The sequence below is a fragment of the Sceloporus undulatus genome, chromosome 10 (assembly GCF_019175285.1).
Source record: "Sceloporus undulatus isolate JIND9_A2432 ecotype Alabama chromosome 10, SceUnd_v1.1, whole genome shotgun sequence".
Taxonomy (NCBI): Eukaryota; Metazoa; Chordata; class Lepidosauria; order Squamata; family Phrynosomatidae; genus Sceloporus; species Sceloporus undulatus.
In genome coordinates, this window is record NC_056531.1 from 3339563 (window position 1) to 3362302 (window position 22740).

Genomic DNA, 22740 nt, shown 5'->3' on the forward strand with positions numbered 1-22740 from the left:
CCCCTCCCCTTGGCTACATCCCTGCTTCTATGGTATACATGTACCAGCTGTACTTATGAAAACTGTAATACACAGATCAGTGGCATCCCCTTGGTTTGTAATAAGACTTCACAGGGTCTTCTGAGACTGGAACATACTAACCCTATCTGATGCAGGAATAAAGAGACTGACCTCCCCATACAGAAACAAAGCAACTCGTCTGAAGCTAGTTATTTTGACCAATTTCTAAGATGTTTCCAGTAGCTGATACTAAAACACAATCACAGGCAGAATCCAGAACTATACTTGCTAAATCAAAGAGATTTTAGAAATGTGACCCAAATGTCCATTTCTATCCACTCCACCACTAACAGTAATTCATTGTTCAGAAAACCATTTTCTCTGCTGGCGTATAGTTCCTCCTCCCTCTTTTCATTACTTTCTTTTGTTTTTTCACTGAGATCACCTTTAAAGCAATAATTAAATAATACATACTACATATTATACATTCCACTTCCCTCTCTCAAGGGCAGGGTACAACATGTTAAATCCAAACACTGTTAAAAAGAAACCAACAATTAAAATACAATATTATAAACCATTAAAATACATTCTCATAATACATTCTTTAAAATATCGTACGGTACTTAAAAAGTCATGAATTTCCTTTCCAAAAAGGAAGGCATTTTTTTTTAATTCCAAGTTTTTCACACTTCTTCAGCCTTTGAAAAAGAGTCCATGTTGAATTTTGGATATGTGTACATTTATATACCTTTCATCATCAAATGCATAGATACATTTAATTGATGGACAGCTCAAAATGTCAGACTCAGAAAACGTAAATGAGAAACACAATCCTTCCCAAACCTAATCAAGTTATAGACACTGAATCAAAGCACTGTTGTTGTTGTTGTGTGTCTTCATTTCCAACTTACAATGACTCCAAGTACACCTATCATGGGATTTTCTGGGGCTGAGTCTGTGACTCGCCCAAGGCCTATTACTTTTAATCTGTTTGTTTCCAACGTAAGTTGCTTCACTCTAACTATAAAATCCTGTTTCTCTTGTTGATGTTTGCTTCTTGCTTTCCCATCCTTGCTGCTCGCAAAGCATTTCCAACTTTTTAAATTTACACATAAATTCAGAAATGTGATTGCTTGCCTCAAGTATATCATTATCCTAACCAAAAACAAACAAAACAAACAGTTATATCCATTCCCGCCTCGTATTCTTTCACTAGTGTTTTTTCTTTTCTTTTGTTTGCTGAATTCTGAAAGCAAGCCCCAACAAATCATAAGCTTGGCAGTGTTCTGTGGCTAGAGGAATTAATTCACAGTTTTTATTTATATGATATGAAATCACATTTTATTTGTAGCCCATGTCTTGATCAGAGTCCCTAAATGGATCAAACTTTAACAAATAGAACAGTACCAGTAAAAAGCTCGGTGCTTAAAATCAAAATCATGAAAGAAATGGGACACAAGGAATGATTTAGAGGAGGAAAAACAGAAAAGATAATTGTACAAATCTGGACTGTAAAAAAAGTACGGGGGGGGGGGTCTCCCAAACAAGCATATGCCGTTTAATCAGATAAAATGACATCTCTTAAGCATGCACAGAGGGCAGCCATAGACAGGAGAATACTAAGATGATCCAGCACAATTGGCCATGTGAGATTCTGTAGTTATGGTCCAAATAATACATTCCAATTCTGCAGCTGTGTTATGAAAGTTTAACCTGCCTCCCTTTCCCCTCTTCTGGTTCTCTCACAGCAATGTGTGATCACATTGTGGGAGACATTGTCAAAAGTGTAGGAGCTGTCCACAGCCTGTAATCGTGTAACAGCTTTGAACGGTTGCATTACTACAAGTGGACCAGTATAGTATTCTTATAGAAGCTAAACTCTTGAACCTGTGCCTAAGTATTCCAGATAAACTAGTTTACACACTGCTAGCTAGGAAATTAATTGCCCATCCCCCATTCCCAAAATATAGCAGAAAAAGAGGTTTTCTCTTCTTGTTTAGCTATTCTGGCAGATCTGAAAAAAGAGAGAGAGAGAGAAAGAAAGAAAGAAGAAGAAAGAGACAGATGCTTAAAACCCCCAGCTGTCTTGCTCATCACAATCTTGGCTCTAGTCAGTGTGAAAAGGGCCTGTGCGACTTGGAAACATTGGACCCAGGGCCTGTTCATCTTGCCCTAGGGAACTCTATACAAATTGAACAGTGTGATCACATTTCTTTGCTGTAAACCATAACCTCTGCCTATTAACCACCGTTACTTTATAAAACTTTCTTTTTTTTTTTACTAGAGTAACACCTTTTTTACTAGAATACACCTTGCTAGGAGAGAAAAATAAAAAATGATTTTGTATGGAGATCAGCAGGTGGTTAGGTTTCAGCACTCATTCCCTGCCTCCCATTTTTGAGAATCTACTGAATCCAGTTTGGGCTCTGCAGTTATCACATTTAAGTCACCTAAATGGGCACGTTGAAGAAACAGGGGAAATTACCTTTAGCTTTAGACTGTAAGCAGCTCCTGTTCTCTGGCTTGCAGCTGCCCTACTTTACTAGAGGGTTCCATCACAAGAGAGGGCTTGGTTTTTGTCCTAAAGAAAAAAAAGAAAAGGATCAACCAGAGTTAAATCCCTGTGTGTTTTTCCTTGCTGCCCTCTATGGGCCATGCAAACAACGCCACTCTGTAATTCAATCTTTCCTCAGCCTGAGCATTACATGAGAGGACATGATAACTGACCACCTGCTTCATGTCAAACTCACAATGCATTATGAGCAGAGCATTTTGGCTTGTAGCACTCCCAATGTTCACTATGAACTGGCTGGTCCTCTCTACACTCTTCTCAGCATTGCCATATTAATGTGGCTGTAATGGACATTTTATCTCTGCATCGCACAGAAAAAAGCTTAGCACATAAACACAAATATTATATCAGAGATCCATGATAGTATCTCCTGATGCTATTTTCTTTGGCTAAAAGCACGGTAGGGTTCCTAGATACGGATCAGGGTCATGGCACTGGGAGGAGGGGGAGTTAGCCTATGCCTCAACAGAAATTGCTCCTAGCCCAAAACTTGCTTAATTGCAGAAGTCAGCAACAAAGCATTTTAAAGGCAGACATTACCATCAGGAAAGTCCAGTGGATAGGTTTTTTTTTAATGGTCCTTGCACCTTACAGACCTTGTTTACCCTCCTTACATCTCCAACACAGTCTATTATCTCCATCCATGCAGCCACACAGAGGTGCGCTTTTATAAAATAAAAGACATTGCACTGTCTAATAGTGGATCTTCCTGTCAGGTCAAATCAGCGCCAGCATTGAGTTGAGACTTCTGAGATCTGCAACATGGCAGAGGAAACGCTGGCCATTCTTGGACCTTTCTATCCTTCTGCAGCAGCTGCTGCCATTTGCAACCTACATTTCAAGTAAATGGAGCAAGGGAGAAGAAGCAATAATTCCCAAAGTTTATCTTCTCCCTATGGAAGAAGATTAAGCGCAGAGGAGATGCAAGTGAACTGTCAGGAGCAACAAAGTGAGGAACTGGGTACTTTACGGAAGAGGGGATGTTCCCACCAAGAGCATCTCATCTCCCAAAAATCTGGAATTGGCATTTGGCCTTTTTGCCCCTTAGTCAGTTGCCCTCAGAGATAAAGTTCAGCCCAAACAAGTATTATGGATTAAACCAGAAATTGAGGCCTACCTCAAGGGCCTGGCAGTGAAGCGATGTGTCAGACTGCTTTTTAGACAAGTCCTGAGCTTTTGCTGGGTGTTCTCAAGGGTCATCTTGCGGTCATTTGCTGAGATTCAGGAGTTTTAATCTTCTGGTTAGGGTTGTTCATTTCATTTCTCTTGTGCAGCTCATCTGAAGGAAGATGTCAGGAATTATCTGTGGGAAAGCAGCACTTAAGACACCAATGCACACACACAAGCTATGCAAAAGGTAAAACACCAGTGTAAAATTTAACCCACACTAAGTAGATTTTAAACATTTTTAATGGCAGATGCCTAATTCCAGAAAAAAATACAAAACCAGGAGTGATTCTAAAGCAATGTCTGAATCATTTTACCTGCTGTATTTCCCCCTCTTAAATGCAGTTTGGGGTTCATAAGGAGTTCTCATAAATTGCTGTTTTCTACATTAATTCAGATCCTATTTTGTTAAAATCTAATACATAACCTCCTTCTGAAAAGTGGTGAGATACTGTAACTCCTTTTATATGATACTGGTTACTTGAAAAATTCTCTCTTGTTCCTTTTTATTGTTACAGAATGACTCTTGAAGTTCTACACATTTCCTGTCATGCACAACATTCTAGCATTTCCATGGTGCAACATTCAGATGAAATCTCCATTCTGGTTGTCAGCCAGCATCCATGGAATGAGCATACAGATCCTCTCTGCCTCATCCTGATGGCTTGTATAATGTCTAAAGTCTCAACAGTTTGGGGAGACAGATAGATACAGAGGGTGAAATTTCTGATACAGTGAAGAAAGCTGACAGGAAGAAAATCAACACATTTGAAATATGGTAGAGAGTTCTACGGATACCAAGGGCTGCCCAAATGACCAATAAAAGGGATCCTAGAAATCAAACCTGAACTCTCTCCGAATCCAGGATGATTAACTGAGGCTGTTTAATCTGGATACTTTGGACAAATCTGGAGAAGACATGATTCACCAAAAAAGACAAGAATACGTAGTAAGGGTTTCAGAGAAACTGATAAGAAGAGTTTTGGCCTGAGGAGAACCTTCGCGCTTTGGGACTTATCCTGCGGAAAATGTCCACATGGTTGTTTTGAGCAGAAAACAGCACCTTCTGTGAAGGAAACCTTTTTCTCTGTTGTTTTCTATGGCCTGTTACAGACAGCCAAAATAAAGCTGCTTCGAGTCACTTTGGAGGTATGGTATTTCAATGATACATGCGTCTTAAGAGTCCAAAGGCCGCACCAAAGCCACGCTACAGTCCTAAGGACTGGAGTGCAGCTTTGGTGAAGCTTCCAGACTCTTAGGATTCATGCATCATTGAAATACCATACCTCCAAAGTGACTCGAAGCAGCTTTATTTTGGCTGTCTGTAACAGGCCATTGTCTTTTTTGGTGAATCATGTCTTCTCCAGATTTGTCCAAAGTATCCAGATTAAACAGCCTCAGTTTAATCATCCTGGATTCTAGGGAGAGTTCAGGTTTGATTTCCTCTAGGATCCCTTTTATTGGTCATTTGGGCAGCCCTTGGTATCCGTAGAACTCTCTACCATATTTCAAATGTGTTGATTTTCTTCCTGTCAGCTTTCTTCACTGTATCAGAAATTTACACCTCTGTATCTATCTGTATCCCCAAACTGTTGAGACTTTAGACATTATACAAGCCATCAGGATGAGGCAGAGAGGATCTGTATGCTCATTCCCATGGATGCTGGCTGACAACAGAATGGAGATTTCATCTGAACTGTTGCACCATGGAAATGCTAGAATGTTGTGCATGACAGGAAATGTGTAGAACCTTTCAAGAGTCATTCTGTAACAATAAAAAGGAACAAGCAGAATTTTCTAAGGTAACCAGTATCATATAAAAGGAGTTATCTCACACTTTTTCAGAAGGAGGTTATGTATTAGATTTTAACAAAATAGGATCTGAATTAATGTAGAAAACAGCAATTTATTGAGGACTCCTTATGAACCCCAAACTGCATTTTAAGAGGGAGGAAATACAGCAGGTAAAATGATTCAGACTATTGCTTTAGAATCACTCCTGGTTTTGTATTTTTTTCTGGAATTAAGGCATCTGCCATTAAAAAATGTTTAAAATTCTACTTAGTGTGGTGGTTAAATTTTACACTGGTGTTTACCTTTTGCATAGCTTTGTGTGTGCATTGGTGTCTTAAGTGCTGCTTTCCCACAGATAATTCCTGACATCTTCCTTCAGATGAGCTGCACAAGAGAAATGAAATGATAACAACCCTAACCAGAAGATTAAAACTCCTTGAATCTCAGCAGAATGATCGCAAGATGACCCTTGAGAACACCCAGCAAAAGCTCCAGGACTTGTCTAAAAAAGCATCTGACACATCGCTTCACTGCCAGGCCCTTGAGGTAGACCTCAATTTCTGGTTTAATCCATAATACCTTGTATGGGCCTGAACTTTATCTCTGAGGGCAACTGACTAAGGGGCAAACTAGGCCAAGTGCCAATTCCAGATTTTTTGGGAGATGAGATGCTCTTGGTGGGAACATCCCCTCTTCCATAAAGTACTGTACCCAGTTCCTCACCTTTGTTGCTCCTGACAGTTCACTTGCATCTCCTTCTGCGCTTAATCTTCTTCCATAGGGAGAAGATAAACTTTGTGGAAATTATTGCTTCTTCTCCCTTTGCTCCATTTACTTGAAAATAGTAGGTTAGCAAATGGCAGCAGCTGCTGCAGAAGGATAAGAAAGGTCCAAGAATGGCCAGCGTTTCCTCTGCCATGTTGCAGATCTCAGAAGTCTCCAACTCTAATGCTGGCGCTGATTTGACCTGACATGGAAGATCCACTATTAGACAGTGCAATGTCTTTTTATTTTATTAAAAGCAGCTACTCTCTGTGTGGCTGCATGGATGTAGATAATATACATGTGTTTGGATATGTAAGGGAGGGTAAACAAGGTCTGTAATGGTGCAAGGACCATTAAAAAAACCCTATCCACCTGAGACTTTCCCTGATGGTAATTGTCTGCCTTTTAAATGCTTTGTTCGCTGACTTCTGCAATTAAAAGCAGTTTTGGGCTAGGAGCAAATTTCTGTTGAGGCATAGGCTAACTCCCCCTCCTCCCAGTGCCATGACCCTGATCCGTATCTAGGAACCCTACAGCTGCTTTTAGCCAAAGAAAATAGCATCAGGAGATACTATCATGGATCTCTGATATAATATTTTGTTTTATGTGCTAAGCTTTTTTCCTGTGCGATGCAGAGATAAAATGTCCATTACAGCACATTAATATGAGCAATGCTGAAAGAGTGTAAGAGAGGACACAGCCAGTTCATAGTGAACATTGGGAGTGCTACAAGCCAAAATGCTCTGCTCATAATGCATTGTGAGTTTGACATGAAGCAGGTGGTCAGTTATCATGTCCTCTCATGTAATGCTCAGGCTGAGGAAAGATATGAATTACAGAGTGGCGTTGTGTGCATGGCCCATAAGAGGGCAGCAAAGGAAAAACACACAGGGATTTAACTCTGGTTGATCCTTTTTCTTTTCTTTTTCTTTAGGACAAAAACCAAGCCCTCAATTCTTTAGTGATGGAACTCTCTAGTAAAGTAGGGCAGCTGCAAGCCAGAGAACAGGAGCTGCTTACAGTGCTAAAGCTAAAGGTAATTTCCCCTGTTTCTTCAACGTGCCCATCTTAGGTGACTTTAAATGTGATAACTGCAGAGCCCAAACTGGATTCAGTAGATTCCTCATAAAATGGGAGGCAGGGAATGAGATGCTGAAACCTAACCACCTGCTGATCTCCATACAAAATCATTTTTTATTTTTCTCTCCTAGCAAGGTGTTACTTCTAGTAAAAAAGGTGTTACTTCTAGTAAAAAAAAAAAAGAAAGATTTTATAAAGTAACGGTGGTTAATAGGCAGAGGTTATGGTTTACAGCAAAGAAATGTGATCACACTGTTCAATTTGTTATAGAGTTCCCTAGGGCAATGAACAGGCCCTGGGTCCAATGTTTCCAAGTCGCACAGGCCCTTTTCACACTGGACTAGAGCCAAGATTGTGACTGAGCAAGACAGCTGGGGGTTTTAAGCATCTGTCTCTTTCTTTCTTTCTTTCTTTCTTTCTTTCTTTCTTTCTCTCTCTCTCTCTTTTTCAGAATCTGCCAGAATAGCTAAACAAAGAAGAAACCTCTCTTTTCTGCTATATTTTGGGAATGGGGGATGGGCAATTAATTTCCTAGCTAGCAGTGTGTAAACTAGTTTATCTCTGGAATACTTAGGCACAGGTTCAAGAGTTTAGCTTCTATAAGAATACTATACTGTTCCACTTGTAGTAATGCAACCCGTTCAAAGCTGTTACAGATTACAGGCTGTGGACAGCTCCTACACTTTTGACAATGTCTCCCACATACAGTATGTGATCACACATTGCTGTGAGACAACCAGAAGAGGGGAAAAGGGAGGCAGGTTAAACTTTCATAACACAGCTGCAGAATTTGGAAAGGTTATTATTTGGACCATAACTCACAGAATCTCACATGGCCAATTGCTGCTGGATCATCTTAGTATTCTCCTGTCTATGGCTGCACCTCTGTGCATGCTTAAGAGATGTCATTTTAATCTGATTAAACAGGCATATGCTTGTTTGGGAGACACCCCCCCCCCCCGTCCTTTATTTTTAAGTCCAGATTTGTACAATTATCTTTTTCTGTTTTTCCTCCTCTAATATCATTCCTTGTGGTTCCATTTCTTTCATGATTTTGATTTTTAAAGCACTGAGCTTTTTACTGGTACTGTTCTATTTTGTTAAAGTTGTGATCCATTTTAGGGACTCTGATCAAGACATGGGCTACAAATAAAAATTGTGATTTCATATCATATAAATAAAAACTGTGAATTAATTCCTCTAGTCAAAAGAACACTGCCAAGCTTGTGATTTGTTGGGGCTTGCTTTCAGAATTCAGCAAACAAAAGAAAAGAAAAAACACTAGTGAAAGAATACGAGGCGGGAAATGGATATAACTGTTTTGTTTTGTTTTGTTTTTGGTTAGGATAATGATATACTTGAGGCAAGCAATCACATTTCTGAATTTATGTGTAAATTTAAAAAGTTGGAAAATGCTTTGCGAGCAGCAAGGATGGAAGAAGCAAACGTCAACAAGGAGAAACAGGATTTTATAGTTAGAGTGAAGCAACTTACGTTGGAAACAAACAGATTAAAAAGTAAGTAGGCCTTGGGCGAGTCACAGACTCAGCCCCAGAAAATCCCATGATAGGTGTACCTTGGAGTCATTGTAAGTTGGAAATGAAGACACACAACAACAACAACAGTGCTTTGAATTCAGTGTCTATAACTTGAATTTAGGTTTGGGAAGGATAGTGTTTCTCATTTACGTTTTCTGCAGTCTGACATTTTGAGCTGTCCATCAATTAAATGTATCTATGCATTTGATTGAAAGGTATATAAATGTACACATGATCCAAAATTCAACATGGACTCCTTTTTCAAAGGCTGAAGAAAGTGTGAAACAACTTGGAATTTTTAAAAAAATGCCTTCCTTTTTGGAAAGGAAATTCATGACTTTTTAAGTACCGTAGTATATTTTAAAGAATGTATTATGAGAATGTATTTTAATGGTTTTATAATATTGTATTTTAATTGTTGGTTTCTTTTTTAACAGTGTTTTGGATTTTAACATGTTGTACCCTGCCTTGAGAAGCGGGAAATGTATATATGTATGTATGTATGTATGTATTTATTTATTATTGCTTTAAAGGTGATCTCAGTGAAAAAACAAAAGAAAGTAATGAAAAGAGGGAGGAAATCATACGCCTCAAGCAAGAAAATGGTTTTCTGAACAATGAATTACTGCTTAGTGGTGAGTGGATAGAAATGGACATTTGGGTCACATTTCTAAAATCTATCTTTGATTTAGCAAGTATAGTTCTGGATCTTCGGCCTGTGATTGTGTTTTAAGTATCAGCTACTGGAAACATCTTAGAAATTTGGTCAAAATAACTAGCATTCAGGACGAGTTGCTTTGTTTCTGTACTGGGGAGAGTCAGTCTCTTTATTCCTGCATCAGATAGGGTTAGTATGTTCCAGTCTCAGAGACCCTGTCTGAAGTCTTATTACAAACCAAGGGGATGCCACTGATCTGTGTATTACAGTTTTCATAAGTACAGCTGGTACATGTATACCATAGAAGCAGGGATGTAGCCAAGGGGAGGGGGTTCTTGGGGTCCGGACCCCCCCCCCTTCCCTTAGATAAAAAGAAAGGTGTGTGCTGCCGCACCGCCGCCCCCAAGCCCCCTTATAATGGGGGCCCTTAGTCTGGCCCCCCCCCCCCTTCCCAAAATCCTGGCTACATCCCTGATAGAAGGATCTACATACTCTCTTGCCACCTCATTACTGGAGAATACATGTTTTCTACTGTTGAAAACAGAGTATTAAGAAAGGCCCTTGCCTTGTTCTGTGCCTAGAAAAGCATGAGAATAGGCTGATCTCAGAAGCATGAGAGAATGACAGAGGCTCTTCTTGGAGAGTTTTGGGACCCTTCCTGATTCCCGAGTGCTTGAGGCTTAGCACTATGAGGATGCACTCCCATCCTTCTCATAAACTAGTAAAGAGAGTAGGGGTTCACTCCCAAAAACTGTGCATGGACCTGAGAAAAAAGTTGCTTTAGAAGACCCTGACATTTCTCTCTCTCTCTCTGATGCTGATCCTTCTCTCTGAAGGTGGAGGCAGGTGTATAGTGAAAGGCAAGTCGACATTTGTTCACCCCATATACTAAACCTTAGCAGCAGCTAGCCGTCTTGTAGGGCCCTTTAACAGTGGTGTTGATGTAGAAAGCCAAGGTGCTGGTTCATACCCCCTAAAGTGCCTCTTTTGCTCAGGTTTGTGCCCTTGGGGGCTGGGGCCAAATGATCCTTCAGAGGGCCAAATTTCATTCAAGACTCACAGACTTGTGTCTCCTGTTGTCCCTCAGGTTGCCTTATCTTCTGGAAAGAGCTTTGACTAATCTCTCAAACCGATGTTAATGTACTGATATTCTGGCAGTTGGATAATACAATACTTGTCTATCTGCATTTTTGAATTTCTGGCACATTTTTATGCTACTTGTACAAACTCAGTTCTGGTGCTAGAGGGCTAGAAACGTCTGTTTTTAAGAACTGGGAAGCTCATGGATGAATATCAGTCCTCAGACTATACCAAGGTGCCTTGATGGCAGGCAGCATGTTGTACATACTTGCCTTTGCGCCCCATCAAAGCTTTATTATACTGAACACACCCATGACTAAAATTACTAAATATGTCTTTTAAAAAGAAACACCAACATTTAAAACTCTGAGCCTGCTCATCTCAGGAAAAGCTGCAAAAAGTTTATCCATTCATTAATGAATTGTGTTTGCTCCAAAAGGGTGATAACTTTGGCCATCCAAGCAACCTAGCTGCCATTCATAAAGCTAAATAAACATACCAAGGTTAGATGGAAACATTAAGCATAGTATCAAAATATAATTAGTAAAAGTATCTAGGTCCCTGTTTATGGAGGCTGAGGAAAGGTCATCTGATAAATGGCTGGTTATGGAGTGGTTACTGCATATTTCTATGTATGTATTTAAATATTTATATCCTGACCTATATTATATGACCTCAGGATGGCAGTCATAAAATCCGGTTAACCAATTTAACCAATATAGAACAGGAAAGCAAATCAAAACCATATTTAGCAACGTGACAAGTTAAAACAATACAGCTTAAAAAGTAAAAACAGTTTAAAGCTATTTAAAACCATAAGACGTGTGCATTTGGATAAAATGAATTAGGCCCTAAAGGCTTTAATAAAAAGACCCTGTTTTTAATCGGTGCTGGAATGATGCTGGTGTTGGCTCTAATCGGGCCTCTATTATGGGCAGATATTCAACTGCTCATGTTTAGCCTCTTTACAGCTATTCTTTATTTGCTTTTTCTCCATTTTGTTTTTTTGTTCTGGAAAATAACTGAACCCCACCCTGCATTTCCCATCAGCTGAGAGAGCAAACAGAAGAGACCAACTTCTTCAGTCTGCCAAATCTAAACAACGACGGACAGACACAGAACTGAGCAATCTGCGACAGGTTTAACTCCTTTTGTTTTTTTGGTGTGTATGTGTGTGTAGTAGGGACAGATGGTGGGTGGGGATTTACATTTGTTTTGACCTTTTAAGTTGCAACGTGCAACAGAACAGAAGCAAAGGTGAACCGAATTGGTTGTCACAATTAATAATATTTGATTTATTTGAAGAGCCTGTTTTTGGTACATCAGCTCAGGCCTGGAACAAAGTCAGAGGAAGAGTGCCCTTGAACATCTGCAATAAAATTCTGCAAAGCATTCTTTATCTAAGCGCACAGGAGGATGTCCACAATGTTTTAGTTGGGATCATTAGGAATTTTGATGAAGATCAGACAGAGAAATAGCAATGTGTAGGAGCTAGACTAAGGCTGCAGAAATAATCCAGTTTGACACTACTTTAACTGCCAAGGCTCGAATGCTATGAAATCCTGGGAACTGTAGTTTGTTGTGGCACCAGAGCTGTCTGACAGAAGAGGCTAAATATAGCACAAAATGTCAGATCCCAGAATTCTATAGCATTAATCCATGGCAGTTAAAATGATATTAAACTGGGTTCTTTCTGCAATGCAGCATACAGCCTAAGGGTGAAGAAGCTCCTACCAGTGAGACATATTTAGATCTCTGGGCCTTCTAGTTTGTACTTCAGGATTCTTACCATGCAGTGACCGTTCAGCAGTAAAGATGAAAATACAGAGTAGTGGAGTTGATATGAACACCACTCGAAACAATGTTGAGGAAGGATGTGATACAAACGTAATAAAATAAAGAAAATGTTGTATAACATTATACACATTCTTATGTTAGAGATATACGAAGAAGATTCTCCCCCTTTTCTACTGGTCTTACATTGTCTAGGAAAACAAATAGAATTAGTTTTCCTGAAAACATTGGGATGCTATTTTCCATAGGATTACACAGGTATTTAGTACTGCTGTGAGAACCTGTACCAAACAGAGGGGAAATTGTGTGCGTGTGTCCAGATACAGTTCCCTGAAATCGTTTTAAACTGTTTTCTTTTTAAAACAATAACCATTGTTTGTGTTTTAAGCGTGTCATTTTTATTCTTGTAAACTAGTTTGGCTATGAACAGACAAAATGATTAAAAATAATGTATCAAAACAATACGTTCTTGGGTTTCTGAGATTTCCTAGTTATTTTGTCATTGTGCCTTCAGATCTATGTGAAGCAGCAACGAGATCTGCAGTTTCTGCATTTCAGCATGGAGAGTTCCCAGGAAATAAAGCAGAAGCCTAAGCCAGAGGTACAGGAGACGAGGTAAGAGTAGCAGATGGCTTTCTTGAAGAAGGTTGTCTTTTAAAGGGGGGCTTACACTTGGCACACAGCCAGAGCTGGAAGAATCTTTCACAATCCTAACCATCTTTGAATGTTGAGGGCTCAGCTTTGAACACAGCTGTGGAAAGGCTAAGCATGTAAGTCCGGTCTGTAGGCAGCCGCATCAGATTACTAGGAGCTTTGCTAAACAGGTGCACAGGATTCTTCCAGCTCCGCGTATAGCATGTTTGAAAAGTAAACACAAATATAGCGACACTCATTCTTATAAGACCTCTAGAAGGCTGAACGAGAAGTATAGAAATGCATGATACCTGCTATGATTTAGCGGTGTGGGAAAGCTGTTTGCTGAGCGGTCTTCCTCCACTCTACTTGTTGGGGCATATATCTACAAAACAAATGACTATGCTGCAACAATGCTCCTGCTGTATCACTTCACCACACAAGTAGGAGAGCATTTCTTTCAGACCATCCTTGTACTGAAAAAGCAAACCAGCTATATAGATTGACAGCCTCAGATGGCTCATCAGCCAAACTAACAAACAGGAGCACTTTCATGTGCTCTAGGAAAGGGACCATAGCTAAAGCAACTGTGGTTCTGTTCCCCTAAAAATGAAGCACCTGGACCTGCCTGTATTGAGAGTCACTAGTTTTTAAAGCTGTGTCATGGCATGCAGTTCTTACAGGGACAGTAAAATAATATGTTTGTCAGTACTAACAAGCAAAGTAACAGGGAATTCTTCCTTAGGTTCAGTGTTTAATAACATCTATTCAGCAATAGGGGGATATATTCCTTCTCTATTTGTTTTAGTGTGACGTTGGTAACAGAGGAAGTCTTGCCATTTAATTAAATTGGAAATGTTACATAGAAACATGCTGGGACAGAGAAGCAAATGTAGCTTGTCCCTCTAGGAATCTAAAAATCAGCTTTCTTCTAGTCTGTCGACCAGTACTCACAGCTGATGTGTCCTTTCACAGGCAGCAAATAAAAGCAGTGATAGATATGATAATCCTAATATTGACAAAGTCAGTGATGCATTGCACAATGTGTGCAAAGTCCATAGACCTTAAATGAAGTAATGTTACCCAAAGCATTAGGCAGATCATGGATGCCCAGAATGGGAGTAACACATCCTTGGATGGAGATGATTGATGCTGGGGTCATTTTTAGGTTTAAGTTGCTAAGAGCAGCCTTGATAATTGGAGTTCCTTATTATGCCATTTATAGCAGAGAGATGGTTTTGTCCGATCTCAAGATTAGCAGTGACAGAGACACAGTCTGTAGTGAAATCAGTCAGAAGATGCATACCGGGCTCCTGTATGTTCCCAGCTCTAGTTCGAAAAATATCAGCCAGATATGCAAAGCTAAGAGTAAACAGCAAACAGGACTTGAGGAGAGACAGCCAGCAAGCTTGGGTCAGCTTCAGGAAGGGCTGTTCCATGGGCAAAGAACTGCTAAGGAAGCGTCAAAACAGAGTAGCTTGTTGAATGCTGGGGAGACAGATCGGAGACCTGCCGCCCATTCGGAGAGCCCATGGAAGCCAGAAGGCAAGGAGATGTCTCAGGCCGTAGAACCAAACTGCGACACATCTTTACTAAATCAGCATTGCCTTGAACTGAATTCATGTGTGGAGCTTGCAAACTGCCAGAACTGCAAGCGGAGGCTCTGCAACAAGTCCCACGGGGATTGTAAAGATATGGAGACAGATACAGCTGGCATTCAGTGTGGTCAAAATCCCAACAAGCCTCTCAGTTCAGTTACATCACTAGAATTGGGCTGCTGCTCCTGCAACTTCTTAAGCAAAGCTGCACCATACCAGCCAGGAGGTGACATGAAATGGATGCAGATTTTCAGGCCTGTAAAAGGAGGAGGAGGCGCTTTTTCCAGCTGTCCTCTGGCTGCTCATGGGATTAGAAGTGACAAGTCTAAAAGGTTCAGTATTTTGTTAAATGTACCGAATACAACAGTTCTGTTGTTAGCTATATATGCTCAAATCCTAAACGATAAACATAGAACAAGCAACTATCTTTTAATTACCAAGTTGTTTAAAACATTGTTTACTTTCAATCTAGATATTCTTTAGCAGTTTGTGCAGAGCAAAGAAATGGAAGAAACAAGCAGATCTTGTTAAATGTCCAGGGAAAGGGTTCCCTGGCTGGGTATGCCACTGTTTAGGACAAAAGACTGTATTAATTATATCAGAAACTATTAGATTTTAGCCAGAGAAAACAGCTGTGGGATCAGATTTGGGAGAGTATCAAAAACCATGCTGTACATTTGTGGGATACCCTTTTTCAAGCGATCCCACTGTGTTATCATAGTGTATGATAAGCCAGTAGCCACACAGCATGAGGCTCGAACTTAACCTAGTATGTGACCAGGCCTTGGAACAGAGCTGGGGAATCTGTAACTCTAGTCAAACTAGGTCTAGTCAAACAGCTTCTTTGCTTTCAAATGGAATGTGGTTCTGAAGCAGTCTCGTCTAGCTTACCTTGGAATTCATAAATAAGCTGTCTAGCTTAGTACACTCTGTAAATAAATGTCTCTCCTTTCTTTTCAAGCCCATAAAAGACCTGTAACTTTCTGTAGGTTTGTAATTTCCCTTTTCTACAAATGAACAGATGAGGGAGGTGGTTCACAGATGTGAGGAGCCAGGTGTGTGCTCTGCTCTGACTGGCTCCTGTTGGATTCAGGCAATTATCAAAGGGAAACAGTGCCAGCTCCTCAGATTTTAGGGCCTGCTGAAGAAGATACCCTCAGTGTACTCCTTCACGGAGTCTGCCTTCCTCTGCCATTGTTACCAGTTGCTGTTGCTCCTTCTCCTGTACCTCTTTTCATCCTTTTTTCATTATACTTTGTCTGCCTCACTTCTTTGGCAGACAAAGAACCAGCAGACAGTGGCATCTTCTTTTCCCCCGTCACACCACTGTTTTGTCTTTGTGCGAGATGCAGGTGAACCAGCAGGTTGTGATGATGAAGTCCATGGGCCCCATCGTAAGTGGTCCTCCATGGGCCTTTGGCACAACCATATCTGCAGTTGATGCCAGCCTTCAAAAGGAACATGAATGCCAGTTATCCTGATTGGCTAGGAACAAACCAGTGTTACTACTGGTGTCTGTATTTTTGCATGATGCCAGCAGAATAGACAGAAGAACTCCATAATGCCTTTTGACTGGTAATGCTAGCCCAGAGGGAAACCCTTCAAGGTATCAGGCTGTGTAGAGCCTGTTGTTTCATATGATGGAGCTGAATACGCATCTACCCATAAACACATGCATGGACACACACAGACATATTGAACTATTCACATTCCATAGTGACAACTATAACTTTTTTCTATTGTATGATTTCATGAAAAGAATACTGTCTTGGCTTTTTACATCAGTGGAGGACAGGCTGTAACAGAACAAATGGATGCAGCATCAAGAGACAGTGGTCTCTACTGAGTTCAAACCATGATTTAAGACAGAGGCCTTTTGCAAGGGCTTACTTCATCCAGACTGAACACCTCTTGCCCAAATAGCTCTGATTCACTGTTTGTCTTTGTGGCTGTGTGCGTGTGTGTGCTGTGTTGAGACTGCTGAGAAAGATGGCTAGTTGTGTAATGATACAAGACCTCCCCCATCTCTTTTCGGGGTTTGTTGGCTTTTTGTAACCAGTGACAACTGCAGTCCCATGAACTCAGCTCTGAAAGGGCTATGAGCCATCACCTCCTGATACAGCATTGAAGGGATAATCTCTGTTTTGAGCCTTTTTTGGTGGTGACAGCTTTTCGTTGTACCAGTACAATTCCTTTTCTTCTCATGGATGTTAAGCAAGGCCTAATGGATCCTAGAATAAAATAGTAATTTCTGTCTTAGACATACTTTTAGGTTGATTTAAACACACACACATACCTTTATATGCAACTGATTGTTTTCTTCCTTTCTGATTTATAGTCTGTTCCACATATTGAAAGTTTGGAAATGTTATTTTCCTTCTACAACTCTCAGAATACTCAAGCCAACATGGCCACTGGACATGCTGGCTGAGAGTTGTCCAAAAAGTAACATTTCCATTTTTTAAAAATCAATTATATGTTCAAGAAAATGAATGGTAGCATACCTGGGGCCAAGCCAACAGCACTGTAGTCTCCACAGGGCTGACAGACAAAAACAATAGCCAGTCATTGAGTCCCAAAAAAACAGCAATAGTAACAGAAAAAATGGCAGTAAGACTATTCTATTGTTTGTGAGTTCAGTAGGAAGAAGTGTTTGCTGTGTTGCTGTATCTGAAAAGATAGACAATTTAGAATAGGCAAAAAGATATTATTAATTTGTCTAGTTTAGGAATGTGCCTGCTTCCAGATGTCACATGACTCCTCATCAAGCATATTATTTATTTATTTATTTATTTATTTATTTAGCACCGTAAGTTTTACACGGCACTTTACAAAGTCATTAAAACAACATAAAACCTGCCGATGGCGTATAAGCTAAAAGTCATAAGATATAAAATAACATACAGTAACTAGCAATTTATCCCATATCAGGTATAGCATTGTGCCTTGCGAGCTCGCCTACTCCCACAACAGCATAGGTTAGCCCAACTAATTATTTTGTTTTACTTGCTTTATATCTCGTGAATTCTTGCGGGCAATTCATTGACAGTTGCTTCTTCAGTTACTTTTTAAGCATCTTAAATTTGAAGAACATACAAAGCTTTGTAGCTGAGCCAGCTTTCCTTGTGGTTAATAACAAAGGAGTAACAAAACAGAAGTGGAAACCTCTAGGAAAGCCCCAGGTTGGCTTGCAAACAACTCTTTGAGCATGCTGGAGCTTCCGTCTCTAATGAGATTTTAGTAATTTTTTGAAATAGATGTAGCAGACTGTCTAGCGAATCCCATTTACATTCAGTAGTTTGTAGGTTGCTAAAAAAAAATCTCTTGAAAATGTGGTCAATTTGGCAGGGGGACTTGTGGTGTAATAGTCCAAAAGAGTAACCTTCCCTGGCTCAAAAATTGAGTTTTAAGTTTTATGTTACCTATTGTGTGATGTTCAAACATAGAATGAACAGAATTATATTCTAATTGTGAATTATACATCCACTGTGGATGTTAACATTTGCACCATTATAGTAGACATTATAGTATAGTAAAGCAGGCAAACCCTTATGCATGCATACAACAGGGATTGCCTTTTTCAGGAAATCTCTTTTTAAATAAATTAACAGTGACCACGATGTGGGCCTGAAGTTTTCGGATTTGGATGCTCCTTGCTTGACATCAACTCAAAAGACAAGTGAGTCCGACGGACACGAGAAATTCTTCAACACAGAGTTCCCTTTGCAGCTTATGAATGTAACCGATGACCAGGCAGCCAATGGATGTGGCCATCCTACCATCTCTCATGTAAGAGTTTGATGCTCTGAAACTGTTTTGCTGGGCTGGCTCTGGACATTGTGGTGTTCTTGGCTCAATAGCATCCCTTTCTATAAATGGCATTTGTCCCAGGGGTTGGACTCCACAGGGGCATCACTGCAGAAAGCTGGCCAGTGTCTCCTTTAGTGTTGCTGCTGACCTTTGTCACAGCCTAGCCTTTTTGCTGGGTCCAGAGAGCAAGGAAAAGGTGCTGTACCACTTGGCAGCTGTGCAGTGTTCTCTTTTATCACCCTTATTATGTATATAGGTATGTGCTGGATATATTTCTTGCCTTTCTTCTAAAAATGGAAGTCATGGTGGCTCACCGTTAAAGATTATAATTAAAGCGTGACACAGGATCAAGAATGAAAACAATAAAATTAAAAACATGTCCTAGTCTTAAAAATCATGGTTGAAAATTAAAAGCATTTCTGGATGAGAAGAATCTTCAGCTTGTCCTGAATTTGGCCGTCAAAACGTGTACATTCTCCAGTTTTTAGTCTTGATCTAGGCCCCAACTTCTCATTTCCTGCCCCAAATCTTTGGGCCCACCTTCCTCCTGGTCTCAAAACTGTCTGTCTCATGTCAAGTACAGTCAGTTTATATAACTGCTTTTCGATCAGAATCTCAAATGTTCAAAAGAATTATCTTTTGGAATCTAATTTCCAGAATCCCCCAGTCAGCAGGATCATTCCCCATGCTGGCAGGGAGATTCTGGGAGCTGTAGTCTAAAAGGTAATATTTCCAAACCCTGCTGCAGCTAACTCTGCTGCAGCTGTACTTGACTTACATGCTAAACCCTTTTAGTTTTTCTCTAACATGCTTTATTTTGATTCTTTCTAGGATTCCTGCTCACCCAGCAGTAAGCTCCAGAGATTGCTGGCAGAGTCACAACAGATGGTAGCAGATCTGGAGCTCACCAACCTGCTTGGAGCCAGCCCTTTCTGCAGTCCTAAGAGCAGCCAACATGAGGTATGTTCAACTTTTCCAAATAGCTATGGTAATGTGGGAGACAGGCTAGACCAGTACACACATCCCATTTCTCCTGTTTTTAAAAATAAAATTGGCGACCAACATGTGGCCCTCCAGTTGATATTGGACTGCAGTTCCCATCATCACTAGTCAGCCTAGGTGAGGGATCATGAGACTTGCGGTCCAGCAATGTCTGGAGAACCATAGTCATACCTCCAGTTGCAGAATGATGATTGAACAAGGTTTGGTTTTGAGCTGAGCTTGACCATTACTATAGGACTAAAATAAGTGCAATCTTGGTCTTTAGTTGTGGAAGAGATGGGGCCAAAATGTAAGCAAAAGATTAGAAATTTGGAGGCAATATTAAGAATCGTGTGTAGCTGAAAGATTAACTGTGTCACTTGACTCCCCTTTGTGTAAGTTCCTTTGTAAAAGAAAAACAGCAAATATGTGGTCTTACTAGAATTTCTTTGGTGAAGTTGTCTTGGCTTCTGTTCTATATACAGTATGTGGAATGGGATAATAATGACCTTTCCAACTCGTGCTGTTTCATATTTACTACTAAATTCATATACTGCTGACAGTTTACAATAATGGCTTAAACACCCACACATTATAGAGAGAAGAAAGTAAATTCAGGTACTAGCTCTTTCATACTGCTACATAAATACATAACAGGATGCCTGGATGGTCTGGCTACTCAGTTCTGGAAAGTGAAATGCTAAATGGCAGTTGGTACTAGTCAGGTGAAAGAAAGGGGCCGTGGTCTTTTTCCTGCTCCACTACCTCTAGTTTTATCTGACCTTTACAGAGTGTTAGTTATGTGAAAGAATGTCAGATACTGATGTGGAAATGTGCATACTAATTGCAGTTTGCAAGTAGTTAGAATAAGCTTATTTATAACTAGCTGAGTCCTTGCAACTGAGTAATTATTTTGTATGTGGTTATTTCTTAAGTCTATAGTTCTCTTTATGTCCTTCGACAGGTCACAGAATATACTGACTCCCTTTGCAAAGTGAGACTGCCAGAGGAGAAAAGCAAGACAAAGCTTTCTCTTCATTCTTTATGACCTCCATGTGAGCCATGTTGCCTTTTCCATCAGTGTTTGTTTACTTTGCCCAGCAGAGATCCAGTGTGAAGAGTACAAATACTTGAACTAATGCATACATGTGTAGTGCTCAAGGTGTATTTGGAAAACAGTACATTTTGTCTGAGACAACATATGCAAAAGCGGTATCACAATTAGTTTTTACATGTTGAACGTATTGGCTGGGATATCCCTGGTGCTATATGCCAGCATAACTGGCAGCTGGTGTCATGCCTGTACTCTTTGGACCTTGCAGAAGTAGATATCCACTACCTCTTTCCACAAGGTCCCCGTTCTGGTGCACAGCAACACTGATCAGCTACAGGAGTGTCCCTGGGCTTGATCTACTGTAGCTATTCTTGAGCACAGAGGGAGGTAAGAGCAGCCTTATGCTTCAGGCTGAGGCTGCTCCTTCCCTCAGTATTGTGTGCCTTGGGGAGACAGAATTACACACAGTGCCTCCTCCCCAGCTGTTGTGGTGTACTTGTTATTGTGCAGTCTCTGCCATCTCCTGTAAGGCTATCGAGACTTGTATTCTTACACCAAGATCTTGGCCATAATCTTGTTACGGCCAACAAATTCAGTGTATTTGCAAGTGAGGAAGATATAACAGGCAAATGAATGGAGTTGGGGTGGCTATCTAGTTTCCACCCATGAGCTTTTATTTATTATGTTTATATCCCAGTGTTCTCCCAGTGAGCTCCAGGTGGCATACATGGCTCTCCTTATCCTCACAACAATCCTATGAGGTTGATCAGAGTGACTGACTGGCCCAGGTCACGCAGTGAGTTTCGTGGCTCAGTGGGAAATAGAATCCAGTTTCCCAAAACCCAAAATCCCAGTCTGATCACTGACTGTTAAGGCCTGCAGAACTCCCTGGGCTCTGCCAGTGCCATGCACATACACTGAAATGTCATGGCAGCATCTGGGAGTAGGAAAGAGGTTTCAGTGCATGACGTGCACCCGTCATATGCACCCAAACAGTATAAGTCCACAAGCCCAGCCATTATGTTCTGCCAACGTTTAGGCATAGTTGCAGAGGAGTTTAGGAAAATGTTAAAGAAATGCGAAAAATGTGACACTGAGCCTTTGGCATCTCTGGCATGCCTCATGGCTTGCAAATCCTGATGATCCTGCTGTCGGCGGTCAAGGTGAAATATCTTCATCTGCATGGAAACTCCTGAAATGCCAGCTGTTTGTGGAGCAATGGAAGGAAATGTTTCTGGCACTGACACAAAGATGGCTTTGAGGGAAACAGCTCATCCTGTGAAGTAAATATACTTTTTTTAAAATTTCCCCAGACAACTCTGGCAGTGTTTTTCCATGTGCAGAGAAACAGACGGGTCATAAAACAACAAAACCTGAAACTGACTTCCAGTGTGCAGTTTCAACATGTTTTCCTTCATCAAAGTTGGTCTCTTTTTATGTTCTTTGAACAACAGCTGCCCTGTGTTTTGTCTGCAAGAGCAAAGAAAACACTCATGCTGTAAGGGCACACTTTCTTGAACATGGAAGATCAATATATAGTGTATTAAACTCAGGGGATGATCACACACATATACACACATGCCCACATGCCTTGTACTAAAATGATTTCATAGCAGATCTGTGCTCAGATTACCTGCTACTGTATTTTTAGAAGGTTATTTATGTGATTGTTCATTCAGAGAGATTTCAGAAGCGAGAAATACGTTTTCTTGGCTTTTCTCTTTTTGTACAATTGTATTTACATTATGAAACTCGATAATTCATTTTTATTCAGTGTTGGATCCATTCATCCCTTACATTATTTGTGAAGTATTTTTGACAGGCCCAGTTCTAATTCAGCTTTCCCTAATCTAGTGCCTTACAGATCTGTTCGTTTAAAATTCCTGTGGGACACAACACCTGGTTGGGATGACAGATTTTTATGTTGCTTCCTGAAATATATGTATCTTTATTATATCTTGGGAAAGTCAAGTTTTTGGACTACAGCTTCCAGAATCCCTAAACACTGTGCATTATGTATGGGGCTGTTGTCTTGAATACGTAGACAATTAATGTTTTTAAATGTAATCCACCAGGAATTTGTTTGGGACAACTCCCCTAGAAATCAACGGGAGAAGCATTCTTTGCAGAGATCCTGTTCATTTCAGTGCTGCTTGTGTAAGGGGACTTGCCCACTAGATTATGCCTTAGCTATTGACTTTGATGGAGGTAAG

General features: G+C 40.4%; 1 protein-coding gene across 5 annotated transcripts in view; it reads left to right on the forward strand.

Moving 5' to 3' along the window:
- The window catches only part of CCDC62 (coiled-coil domain containing 62), a 26277-nt gene extending 3742 nt beyond the window's left edge, over positions 1 to 22535 (forward strand). For 2 of the 5 annotated variants that reach the window (XM_042442028.1, XM_042442029.1), the window contains exons 4-13: positions 5916 to 6082; positions 7236 to 7337; positions 8727 to 8898; positions 9453 to 9554; positions 11708 to 11796; positions 12966 to 13066; positions 14310 to 15014; positions 18294 to 18471; positions 19324 to 19452; positions 20438 to 22535. In XM_042442028.1, the coding sequence (XP_042297962.1) occupies positions 5916 to 6082; positions 7236 to 7337; positions 8727 to 8898; positions 9453 to 9554; positions 11708 to 11796; positions 12966 to 13066; positions 14310 to 15014; positions 18294 to 18471; positions 19324 to 19452; positions 20438 to 20521 (1829 nt within the window). In that variant the 3' untranslated portion in view covers positions 20522 to 22535. Of the gene's footprint in view, positions 1 to 5519; positions 5545 to 5891; positions 6083 to 7235; positions 7338 to 8726; positions 8899 to 9452; positions 9555 to 11707; positions 11797 to 12965; positions 13067 to 14309; positions 15015 to 18293; positions 18472 to 19323; positions 19453 to 20437 lie in introns of those variants that run through there. The other 3 variants (XM_042442031.1, XM_042442030.1, XM_042442032.1) reach the window with 3 other exon arrangements.
- The last annotated feature ends 205 nt before the right edge of the window (positions 22536 to 22740 follow it).